General features: G+C 32.1%; 1 protein-coding gene across 1 annotated transcript; it reads left to right on the top strand.

Moving 5' to 3' along the window:
- Positions 1-6,864: 6,864 nt before the first annotated feature.
- On the top strand, positions 6,865-7,926 carry LOC140450640 (uncharacterized). Its single transcript, XM_072544301.1, has one exon. The coding sequence runs from the start codon at positions 6,865-6,867 to the stop codon at positions 7,924-7,926; it is 1,062 nt and encodes a 353-aa protein (XP_072400402.1).
- The last annotated feature ends 5,291 nt before the right edge of the window (positions 7,927-13,217 follow it).

Below are 13,217 nucleotides of genomic sequence, written 5' to 3'. Positions count from 1 at the left end.
TTCTGTGAAGAAATACGGAAAGGCCCAACAGTAGCTGTGATGAAAATGAACGTTCTCGTATCGAAGCCATTATTGCGTGGCTAATAGATGTGCATTTCGTTTTTAAATGATCTACTTGTCCTTTTCTATTTTTTAATATTATTTCTTCCAAAAAATGTGATAATGTTTTTGGTATTTCTTCATTAATACAATCTAGCATTTTATTCGGAGGTGGATACGTTTTTGTTTCAACTACAGATGATCTGATGTCTTCCCTAATAATAGCCGCAGCAGCTTCTACAATCCGTAGACGTTCTTCTACAGGAGTACTTTTTTTATTTTCGTACCAAGCTCTTGATAATACGTTAAGCTGTGTATCACGGAAAGATATAATTGTAAATGATCCAATTTTTTTTGTGATTATTATATCAGTTAAATACTTTTGTTGTAATTTTGTAATAATTGTCTTATCGTCAGGTATGTATTCCGTAGGGACATCTTTAAGTTCTTTCAAAGTAAATTGAGAATCTTCATTATTTTCTATATAACAAAAAATCTCCTTCATTGCTTGAGTGACTTGATCATCTTGGCGAGGCATTTTATCTGCAGATGGTACTCGGGTTAAAAAGTTGGTATAGCAAATAGTATGATACTTTGCTTCAGCAGCGATCAAATCATACTCGTAATATATACGTTCCTTTACTAATTCTCCTAAGGAATCGTTTCGTTCTTCTGCTCTCTTAATTACGTTGTCTTTGAATGCAAGAGTACTTACATTACTTATTGTCCGTCTATACTTTAATTTTTTTTTCTTTTCTGCTATTTCATCAGCTTCTTGGCCACAAAATAAGCATAACTTTCCAAAATCAAAGACTTCATTTCGTTTTTTACGAGGTGCACGTGACGTTGAAGGTTCACTCTCATCTGTGCGTCGTTTTGATGCAATAATAACATTTTTACTCGTGTACACTTTTCGACACTCGGAATGCACATTTACAGAACTTAAAGTATTTAAATAGTCTATATGTCCATCATTTCTTTCAATACTTGCAGTTTTTAAAGTTTGTAAACCACGTACGACATTCACAGAAACACCTTCTGAAAGTTTCTTATCACATATAAAACACAAATCAGCCATAGCTCTTAAAACCGTACGTCCGTAGTTGCAACGGTACAATTTCAAACTAACGAATAATCTTGACTCATACAAAGTGGAGAGAGTGGCCTTGAATACTATAGAACATCTGTCCCGGCAATGAATAGAAAAGGGCATAGGGTAGGGACAAGTATTTCCAGGTATATAAGTATTGAGAAATTTACGCGTTTTAAAGAAAAGATATATAATGTCGTGTTAACTTAAAATAAAACTAAAATATATAATCCAGAATTAATAATATTTTATACTTAAATAGTTAAATATGAATAATTATATATAAATAATCAAGTTACTTACTTTAATTAAATATAAATAATTAATAGTTAGTACATAAATAATAGGCATTGTTTAATATTTATAATTTCCAAGTAAATAATTGACTTTATAACGTACTGATAAGCATAACTCACGCTTGACCTTGCATTAGGCCGTATATGACTGTACGATGTGCGCTCTTCGCGCTCTACCTTCAAAACGGTTGGTCGTATGAAAAAAAAGTTTAAACAAAAGTTGTAGGGAATTTTATAGCCTACAACTTTTATAATAAATGCAAATCTCATTTAACCGATAGGAAGCCAGATATTCGCGAAAAACCGATTTTTGTGACCTTTGACCTTGAATATCTTGAGACGCGGACACGATAACGATTGTGACTTTTGAGACAACATTTAGAATGACAAAACAAAGGTTCATACCAATTTGCAGCTTATTATCTTTCATTCCGAGGTTGACCCCTTTTTTTACCTAATATGACTGGGGTATTTAGCAAAAGCGTGTCGATATTTACTTATGCGAACATAATCCCCTTTTTGAAATTTAGGTTTATGTTTATCTACGGTTTTTAACCAGTTGTAAGCAGTTATACGCTTCGCATTTCGGTCAGTAACTTTACTTGGAATGACTCCAGTAGTTGAATGTTTCGTGTTATTATATTGTTCAACGATGGAAGGTAGTATGTTAACCCATTTATAAGAACCTTGGAGATTAAATTGTTTCCATAACTTGGACTTTAGAGTTCGTATAACGCGCTCAGCAATACTTGCTTTTAAATTAGAATAAGTACTGTAATGATTTATACCATAAGTCGACATTAGGTTTTTAAAGTGAGAATTATAAAATTCGGTTCCATTATCTGTTTGTAAATGTTTAGGAATTTTAGACATTTGAGATAAAATTTTCTTCATACCATTGGTGACTTCAGATCCCGTTTTTTTTTAATTGGTGATACCCAGACATATTTACTAAATGCATTTATAACAATCAGGATATAGTTATACCCGTTGTTATATTTAACAAAAGGTGTCATAATTGCTAAATCTGCTTGACACAAATCATGCAAACCTTTAATAATAACGTGTCTCCGTTTAAAGTTTTTTCTTGCTGGTTTATGAAGTTCATTAACGACTTGTTCTTTAGGGTTAGACATTTTTTTCCAATGAGCACTGAAGTGTAATATGAACAAAAACGTTAGGCTTCGTATCAAGTTTAAAAGAAAGTTTATCACCTTTTTTTACATGTAAACCAGGCAATTCATGGTATTTATACTCTACCGAATTTAATAAAACTAATCCATTAAAACCGTAATGTTGTATTGTTTCAATTTTACCGTTTACAGAAAATACATATGACGTCCCTCCATGATCCAACACGTAAAACTCCTTGTTCAAACTTGTTTTTTCTTCCCCTTTTAAAGCTATTATACATTTAGTGTGGTAAGACGACGAATCACAAATAAAATATAATGGATTTGTAGAATTATCGTAAGACTTTAAATCAGTTAGAAAGTGATTACCAAATTTATTAATAGGCATTATTATTGAATTATACCACCTTCTCGAAGTTCCTCGATAATGGAAATGATTTCGTTGCCGTGACCGTTATTTCCTGCAGATTGTGATGCTAGAAGCAGTCGAAGTCTATCTATTATTTCATTGTAATCGTCAAAGTATTTATACTCAGTTGGTTTCGTAGTATATTGTTTTGTTAGTAAAGTCCCACCTTTTTTACCGCTAAATTGTTTGGCGCGATTTCTAGTTGTTGCACCAAGACTTGAAGGTCAAGAACTTAACCTCTGTCTCTGAGGTTGTGGTCTAGTTTCCAATACTGGCTTTATAATAAAATAATATTTATCTTTTATTTTAGATTCCATTTTTCTAATTGGTAATTCATGGTTATTGTTTCTATGAAGAGCATTGGTTCGCCGTAAAATATCCACGTATTCGTTTATATCCTTCTGTTTAAAACTAACAGGGTTTGCCTTAAACATTAATTCATAGAGACCGGGTGTCCCTATGTACTTAACTCCTTTTATAATCATATCCGAACCGTCAAAATCAATATTTGAATCACCGATTGAAAATTTTTCGTTAGCTAAATCGTGATACACTCCTAATATATGATCAAATTTACCTTTTGTATCCTCTATATTAGCTTTTACGTACTCCCGAGGTAAAGGTTCAGTGAATTGCTCATAGTACTCACCCATTACGTCAGGATTATTAACCATATTGTTAAACTCTAATACAGTTTCTTCAAAATATCGATTTATATCTTCACTACTATTACACCTCTTACACGTTGTGATGTAAATGTATCTTCTGCACTATCTTCTCCAAGTCGTGATTCAAATGTTTCTTCGATCCCACTAGGTGGTATAAAAGAAAGTTCTCCAAAGTTGGTAGATGTTTTAGATGAAGGAGAACGTTTATTTGGCGATGAAGTTGTAAGTTGATATGAACTAAGATTTGGTGTGCTTAATCGACGAGGATTATACTTGAGAGATTCAAATTTAGGTGATTTAGCTAGGACAGGCTCTTGTTTTATATTACTTGTAGGTTCTAATTTTAATAACAACTCCTTGAGAGGTTTTGTTATGGGTTGATAATTTTTTTCCAACTGACTTTGAGACTTGGCAATGTCACTTTTTAAACTACGGTATTAGCGTTTTAATGCTTGACGGCTTTTTAACAGCTGTTTCACGATTCGAGTATCCATTTTTACTAACGCTAACAAGACGCATTTCTTCCTTTATATATGTACAAATGTATCAAACCCTTTGCGATATTTTCCCGAAGATGGCAAACAATCCTTATCAATCACTACAAACCCATATTTATCTTTCCAACAAAAAGAACTAAATTCTTTAAATTGTTGAAAACTCATATCAATATTAACATGGTCGTCATATATGTGTTTTAAATTTGTCATATCTTGTTGAAAAATCACTAAAAGATTGGCATTATTCCGTACTAACTGTTTTGGTATAGCGCTATAAGTTTGACATAAGTAAAAACAGTCGGTAAATTTATGTCTACCAAAACAAAAATAACTTTGAATAAGTTTTTGATCACACGAAGCAACATCATCAAAAATTATTATTGAGTGATTTTTAATATCTTCTGGAGTGGGTATGTTTGCGGAATCACTATATTCTTCATACCCAATCTCAGACATCGGTTTAATTAAGTTACGTAGGTATATATATTTTGGTTGGTGAAGTGATTTAGAATAAACATAAATGTTTTGAAATCTTAAGCCATTAGGATGCTCAATCAACGATAATAATGTATTAGTCTTACCACATCCACTCGGTCCAATAATAAGACACCGTTTTGAATCACCACCAAATAAATACCCGTGTTTTTTTATTTTAATATCTTGCGCAACTACATCATGGTTTGTAATAGGGAGAGATAGTTGTTGTTTTTCGATCTTCATTGTATCTGGGAATGATGTGAGTATATAAAGGGTATCAGATTATATATAAAAGAAAGTATAATGAGACGAAAAAGGATTAGTAGACATCGAACAGTTAAACGAAGAGGTTGCGGATTATTAAATTCTGTCATCAATAAATTACCAGTCGAGGTACACATCCCAGGTTATTCGTATTGTGGACCGGGAACTAAGCTAGAGAAAAGACTTACACGTGGTGATTCAGGAATAAATTTATTAGACGAAGCCTGTAAAGAACACGACATTACATATTCAAATCATAAAGAACTTGGTGAAAGACACGAAGCTGATAAAATATTAGAGAACAAAGCTTGGGATCGAGTAAAATCCAAAGACGCTACATTTGGTGAAAAAGCAGCAGCTTGGTTAGTTACAACCGCGATGAAGAGTAAACGCAAATTGGGTATGGGGTTACGTAAAAAAATTAGACGTTTAAATAAAATAGGTGGTTCTTTAAAAAGAAAAAGAATAACTTTGAAAAAACGTATTATTAAAACACCCAAAAAAGGAGGTTTTCTACCTTTACTATTACCGTTAATTGGAGCTTTAAGTGCGGTTGGGGGTGGAACTGCATCCATTATGAAGGCTATTAACGATGCAAAAACCAACCGTGAACAAATAGCTGAACAAAAACGTCATAATCTTGCTATGGAGAAAGGAGGTAAAGGGTTATACTTAAAACCTGCTAAAGGGTATGGGATGTATTTAAAACCATATTCAAAAAACTAATATTCCCCCATCATCCGTTAACAGATGTTGATTTAAAAAAATATGTAAAATTATTAAAAATCCCGCATTTTAGAGATGTATTCATGAGAGATACTTTACCAAGTAAAATTCGAAAATCTGAATGCGGTATTATAAACATGGATTCAAATAAAGGTGAAGGCACACACTGGACAGCTTATACAAAGGATAACAACGATATAATATATTTTGATTCTTATGGTGATTTACCACCACCAAGTAATGTGATCAAATACTTTAAAACTGGCGGCTCCGTAAATATATATTATAATTATGAAAGGTTGCAACGTAATTCATACAATTGCGGTCAATACGCATTACAGTTTCTATATAACCATTATAGTTAGGATGTCTGAATCAGTCTAAACAATAGAACCGTCCAGCAAATATGTCGTATAATTTCACTCTGACCGGAAAGTCTTCTATTTTAAGTTATAATTTTAATCCCCCCATTTACCTGGACGAAAGTCTTGAATATGAAGTTGGTTTAACGAACTTTTATTCTTTTAACTCCATACCCAACATTGATGATTCTAATAATATATTTCTCTTTGGCCGCGGTAACATTACTTATACAACTGTTATCCCCTCGGGGTCGTATGAATTGGAAGATATAATTCAAATTTTAAAGGTGTTGATGAAAGAAAGGGATAAAGATGCTTATATAGATATTATTCCAGATAAAAACACATCTAAAGTATCTATTAAGAGTAATTGTTCACTATATTTCGCTATTGAAAACTCAATAGGTAAAATTTTTGGATTTAAGAGAAGAGAACTGGAAGCAAATAAAATCCACGTTTCTGATGAACCAGTAGATATTTCAGTGACAAATGCAATCTGTGTTGATTGCAATATCGCTTCAGGCTCATATTTAAATGGAAACCCAGTTCATATAATCCATCAATTTTTTCCGACCGTACCTAGTGGGTATAAAATAGTTGAGTCACCTCAAAATATTTTATATTACCCCATCAGCGTTAGGACAATCAACAACATTAGTGTAAAAATTGTTGATCAAAACGGTAAATTACTTAATTTTCGACAAGAAGAGATTACTATTAATTTACATTTACGACAACGATTATAATGGTTCTAAACTTTTCTCGCCAACAACCTGATTACATAAAAAACTATAAAAGAACCGACAAAACACAAAAATTGAACAGTTTCAAAAAAACAAGTGGAATATTAACACCATCTAATCGGTTATTATTAAAAAATCTTGGCTTCAAAGTTTTAGTGTGATGGAAGTGTTACAAGTAACCGGTCATCCTTATAACGATACAACTATACAGGAATATCAATTTCACACCTATTCACCATACATTCCCGGAAACTACAACGATGAAATACGAATCCCTATTCAAGATCTCGACGCGTATACGTTACCGTCAACATCATACCTAGATATTGAGGGAAAACTACTCACCCACGACGATAAGGAACCAACAAAACTTAAATTCATAAATAACGCTATTTCCTTTTTATTTCGTGAGCTACGGTATGAGGTAAATGGGGTTATTATAGACTCTGTTCGAGAGGTCGGACTGGTATCAACAATTAAAAATTATTTAAGTCTTAACGAAAACGAAAGTATTCTGTTCCAAAATGCTGGATGGTTCCCAAAAGCAGGGAATGAAAAAATAATTGTGGATGCTCATGGTAACTTTAACGTGTGTATCCCATTACGATTATTATCAGGATTTTTTGAAGATTTTAGAAAAATTATTATGAATGTGAAGCAAGAGCTTATTTTAATACGATCTAATGATGATGTGGACGCAGTTGTAAGTATAGACGACACCGAACGCCCTAAAGTTGAAATAACAAAATTGCAATGGAATGTCGCCTATGTTAGCCCAAGCATGCGTGAACAACTACGATTAAATAGTATAGCTCATAAAAATATTGAGCTACCAATTAAATTTCGTTTGTGGCAAATGATTGAATATCCATCATTAAATAATACAACACGGCATACGTGGGCGGTAAAAACCAGTACTAATATTGAAACACCGATACATATCATTATTGCATTTCAAAAAGGGAGAAAATCAAAGATTACTAAAGATATGAGCAAATTTGATCATAACGACCTCAAAAATATAAAAGTATTTTTGAATTCTGAAAGATATCCTTATAATGATTTACAAATAGATTTTGAAACCAATAAATTCGCTCAAATTTATGAAATGTTTGGAAGTTTTCAGACAAGTTATTATAATTTAAGTTTAAATCAACCGATATTTAACCCGCAAGATTTTAAAACTAAGACGCCGCTTATACATATAGATTGCAGTAGATAGAAAGAAGTGATTCAAAATGGATCCATCGCTCTGCGGATCGAATTTGAAACAAATACACCATCAACAACTGATGTATCCGCATATTGTTTAATTTTACACGAGAAAGAATTTACATATAATCCATTAACAAAAATAGTAAAGCAGTATTAATACGCATGCGTTTTAACTGTATATTATTCAATAGTAATAATTACAAACGTTAGTTGATGATGGAACGTTCACACGAAAACACGATAAAAAAATTTATAAACAATTTAAAAGAACTTAAAAAACAAATTCAACAATACGAAGCCTTCAAACAAGTTCTCCAAAAACTCCAACAGTTAAAAATATGAAACTTGTTATTGATATCCAAGGTTTTAAAATTGAGAATAATAGGTTTATTTGTAAAGAATTAGCGTGTTACTCGGGTGATAAAGTTGTAATATATATTTTTAAACCACCTTTCCCATTACGAATGTTACCTCCTGATCTAATTCAGCAAGCTGTATGGTTAAGCAAACACCATCACTTCATCTCTTGGAATGAAGGTTTTACCCCCTTATACGAATTTAAAAAAATTATCAAGGAATTAACAGATAAAGCTGAAATTGTTTATCTAAAAGGAATGGAAAAAGCGAATTACATAAGAAAATATTCTTCCACACCTGTAATTGAAGTAGGCGAATTCCCACCACTACCAATATCAGAAGCAAAATGTTTTTACCACTCTAAACAAAAATGTATATGCGCCCTTTCAAATGTATTTTTTATTTATGAAAATTTTGTAATGGAGTAAATTTGAATAAAAACAATATATTTTTCACTTTTTATTTTTTTGATCCAAACTACAATAATAAGTTCTATCTATAACCTACTTGCACCTACAGGTTCCAGCCAAACAACCTTCATACTCTTGGGAATGTTGACACGCTTCAATCATCCCAGAATCCCTGGTGCTAGCAGGTGTTCCATGAGCTTACAGAACCTAAACAACCTTCACATTTGAAGGGATGTTGATACCCCTTACACTGCAACCGTTTCAGAATCCTTGGTGGTAGCAGGTCTTCTATAGGCTTAAGAGATTCCAATTGTTGGTATTGGACAAGTTTTGGAAAAAGGGTGTCGAAAGTTGACGTCTTTTTTAAGAATTGGTCCACCCACAACCAAACGTCGGAAAATTTGAAAATTCTTTCCAAAGCTGTATCTAACAGATAACGTTTTGTCGGGTATTCGTTGACATACAGACGTAATTTCAAGGGTAGACACACATCATCAAATATGTTGTTTTGACCGAGTTCACAAAGTGCCTCCACCCAACAGTTTACACAAATTTTATTCAATTTTTTTTTGTTGGTATAATATCCAATAGATGTTAAATTAGGTGTTGATTTTTCACTAAGTAATTTCACTTTATCCATAGTAAATTTAATACTTTCTTGAAACATTATTATAGTCTAAACTGATTTTGGAATTACATTAACGAAGTTATATACCATCGACCCCCACTAAACCATATCGAAACCGGTTTTTAAAGCTCGTGTCGCTAATACCCCCACCTTTCTTTGTTACCGATAGTATATTCAACTCTATAATAAGTAGTACAAAAACATTTTATAATTTATTACAAATTATATATAAAAAAGATAGAATTACATTTCATCAGTCTTGCAAACAGACATGTAGAATGCTTTATGCACTCATCAATAGGTATATCGTATGGCTCCCATTTGCGTATTTCGACCTTACAGTAGAAACAGCTAACGACATCGACATTCCCTATATGCTAGAACCCTGCTTTGCTTAACAACACGAGTTAACTGCACCTTTCCAATATTTAAAGGATGGTAAACGATCTTCAAACAGATGTATACTACCAAAGTTACCATCGTCAAGACACATTTTTAATTGAAATATATATAAAAATATTTTAATTATTTATTAACAAAATAAAAAAATTAATAATACATATTATTAAAATATATGGTATTATATTGTTAAAACTTCGTTGAACACATTTTTTTTTCGAACTTCGATATTTTGTCGCCAACATTTTTGCAAAAAAATAGTCGCTATACTTTAAATGCTCTTCAATTGGTATATCGGAAGGTTCCCATTTATATATTTCAGTATTGCAGTAGAAACACCGAACTATATCACTAACCCCTGTATAGTAAAACCCAGCTTTGCTTAATAACAGGGGTTCAACTGTACCCTTCCAATATTTAAAAGAAAGTAAACGGTCTTCAAATTGCCGCCCAGTACGAGATATACTATCATTGTTACCGTCGTCAAGACACATATTTAACTAATAAGTTAGTTCGGAAAATAATCTATATATGTAAACTTATATTGGAGGGAGGTATAAGCTTGAAATTTTTAAACAATTATCACATTAATAACACTAATTGCGCTATAAAAAGAAAAAATTTATATTAACAAAAAAGACTGACAACAAGATACAAAACCAATAAGACCTTGACCGTTTGTTCACATTTGTTACCCACGTTCATAGGATAAAAAGAATAAAACCTTGACCGGTTATTCACCTATCTTTGTTTGAACCGGTTTGGTGACCGCATATTCACCTTTTCTTGTCTATGGTCGGACTATAGAATAAAAAGAAAAAATCCAACAAGACCTTGACGGGGCAATTACCCCCATTGTTGTTAAACCTGTTTAGCTCAGTCTTAAAGATACTTTCGGTTGAGTTCTATCCAAAAATATTTGTTAGACAGTAAGCCTTACACATTCAACCATGGAAGTTGGTTCTCCAAGTATCATTGTAGAGAGTGGTGTGTGTGACTCTAGTACAGATTGGGATAATTATAGCATCATTAGTGATGATGGTCCATGCGATTCTACTACGAATTGTAATCTATCTGTATGGAGTTTGTCAACACTCGAGCTATCAGAGGAGTTTAGTTCTTTGTCGGAGAGTGACATGTCAGGTATAGAAAATGATAGTTTATTGTATAGTGACGTGGAATTTCAGGATGTCTCGGAAGATGATGTGTTTTTGGGACCTGTGATAGCACCACCCGAACTGATTGAGGATGTATCGGGAAATAATATGTTTTGCGGACCAGAGATAACACCATTCGAACTAATTAATGAACCGATAATTATCTATTCGTTTAAATATTAGTACTTTATTATGGTAATATATTTGTAATTCAATTATGTTGCAAATCCTTATTAGTTATTTTTGTACTCAAATTCTATACTTATAACCATATACTTACCATGAAGTTTTATTGAAATCTCTTTTTAATAACTGTATTTAAAAATTTAAAATAAATGTCTTAATGCTTTTCCGTTTTCTCCTTTATTACATACAAAAACAAAATACATGGTTATAACAACAAATCTACTAAGTTATAAATTAGAGCTGGAGGGTTAGATAATAGAACAAGTGATGGAGTTTTACTATCTAGACGTCGCACTATCTAGCTATGGAAAGCTTAAAACAGAAGTGGGAGATCAAGGTAATAGAGCAGAGCTGCAGGTTACCTGAATGAAACAATATGGAGAAAAAAAAATATCAGGGAAGAAATGAAAGGTAGGATTTACAAAACAGTCATCAGGCTAATAATGACATACACAGTAGAAACACGAACTGACACAGAGGGAACAAAAAGAATGTTAGCAGAGATGAACACCCTCAGAAAAATCGATGGTAGGGTACTATGGGATAGAGCTAGAAGTCTAAATGTTGAAAAGAATGCTAGAAACAACAGATAAAAACCCTCAGAAAAATCGATGGTAAGACGCTATGGGAGAGTGCTAGAAGTATAGATATACTACGGAGATGTACGGTAAAGAACATCAAGAAATGGGGGAGAAATAGAAGAGTAGAATGGAATGATTATATGAGTCTAATGACAACAAATTGAGTAGTAAAGATGGTAAGAGACTGTCACCTAATGGGGAGACGATTAGCGGAAAGACCACGAAAACGATGGAGCGACAACTTACTGGAGGAGCATTGAAAAACGGATAGAGTCATATCTACACGAAATAAAGAAGAAGAAAATATAGAAATAACAATTTTTAGATGTTTTTATTAAAAAACGATATAGAAAATCACAATAAAAATCATGTATACACAAAATGAAGAAGAAGAAAATATAAAAACAACAATTTTTAGATATTTTTTATTAAAAAATAAACAATATATACAAATATAAACATAATTAAAAGTAAACTATATAAACTATATATACTTATATACACAAAATGAAGAAGAAGAAAATATAGAAACAACAATTTTTACATATTTTTTATTCAAAAATAAATAATATATTTATATAAATATCTAAACACAATTAAAAATAAACTATATAGACTATATATACCTATATACACAACTAAAACTAAATATTATATACAAAAATAGACTAAAACTAAATTTACATAACAGGGTCGTCGGGGTGGGATCTGTAACAAAGAAATAGCAGAATGTAGAACTACATAAAATATCATAATGATATATAAAATTAAAGGTGACACTTAATGAAGAAAAAATTAAAATTTCACAATAGAGAATAAACTAAATTTTCGTTTGTAAAAATTCATGGAAAACTGTTTTATTATGATCCTAAAGAAGGAAAGGTTGGTGTACAAAATTAAAGGTAGTACTTAATGAAGAATAAATTAAAATTCTGTAATAAATAATAAATTAAATTTTTGCTTGTAAAAATTTGTGGAAAACTGTTTTAATTATGATTGTAAAAAGTAAAAGTTAAGGTAAAAAATTGGATTACTCACGGTTTACTCATCCCCCAGCATCGCAGGATATCACCACCAGCATTTTTGTTGAAAAAGTCTGTAACAAACAAAAAACATTATCAGTATTGTAATTATCATTAATAGCATTACGTAAATTTTGTTAGTAAAATTGTTGCAACATATTATAATAAAAATTCTTACCTCGAGAATCCGTTCTTACAGTATTGGCTAGGAAAGTTTTGGTGTTGTTTATGTCTTGTGTCAACCGGATTTGTTCTTCGTGGAAAGCCACCATAATTTTTTCAGCATATGCTAAAATATTTTCGGTGGCTTTCTTAAGCAGCTCACTATTTTTTATACTCTCGTTCAAACTTTCCTGGAGACGGTCCGCATGCTGCTCCAGAGCCGACACAACTCCCCCCTTGTAATTCTCGCAAAACGCTTGATGGTGAGTTTCTACTTTTTTCGGGATTTGTAGGGCGCTTGCCGCTACATTAATCAATGATGGCTCCGAATTCGATATTAATTTTTTTTCCCAGACTTGGGTTTCCGTCAACGGTTTCTCTCTTGGTGGTGATCCA

The sequence above is a fragment of the Diabrotica undecimpunctata genome, chromosome 9 (assembly GCF_040954645.1).
Source record: "Diabrotica undecimpunctata isolate CICGRU chromosome 9, icDiaUnde3, whole genome shotgun sequence".
Taxonomy (NCBI): domain Eukaryota; kingdom Metazoa; phylum Arthropoda; class Insecta; order Coleoptera; family Chrysomelidae; genus Diabrotica; species Diabrotica undecimpunctata.
Note: the sequence above shows the minus strand (reverse complement) of the source record. Positions and strands in the feature narration are given on the sequence as shown.

What these genes read in the sequence shown, in the direction of transcription:
- LOC140450640 (XM_072544301.1), top strand. Translation starts at nt 6,865, where the DNA reads ATGGAAGTGTTACAAGTAACCGGTCATCCTTATAACGATACAACTATA.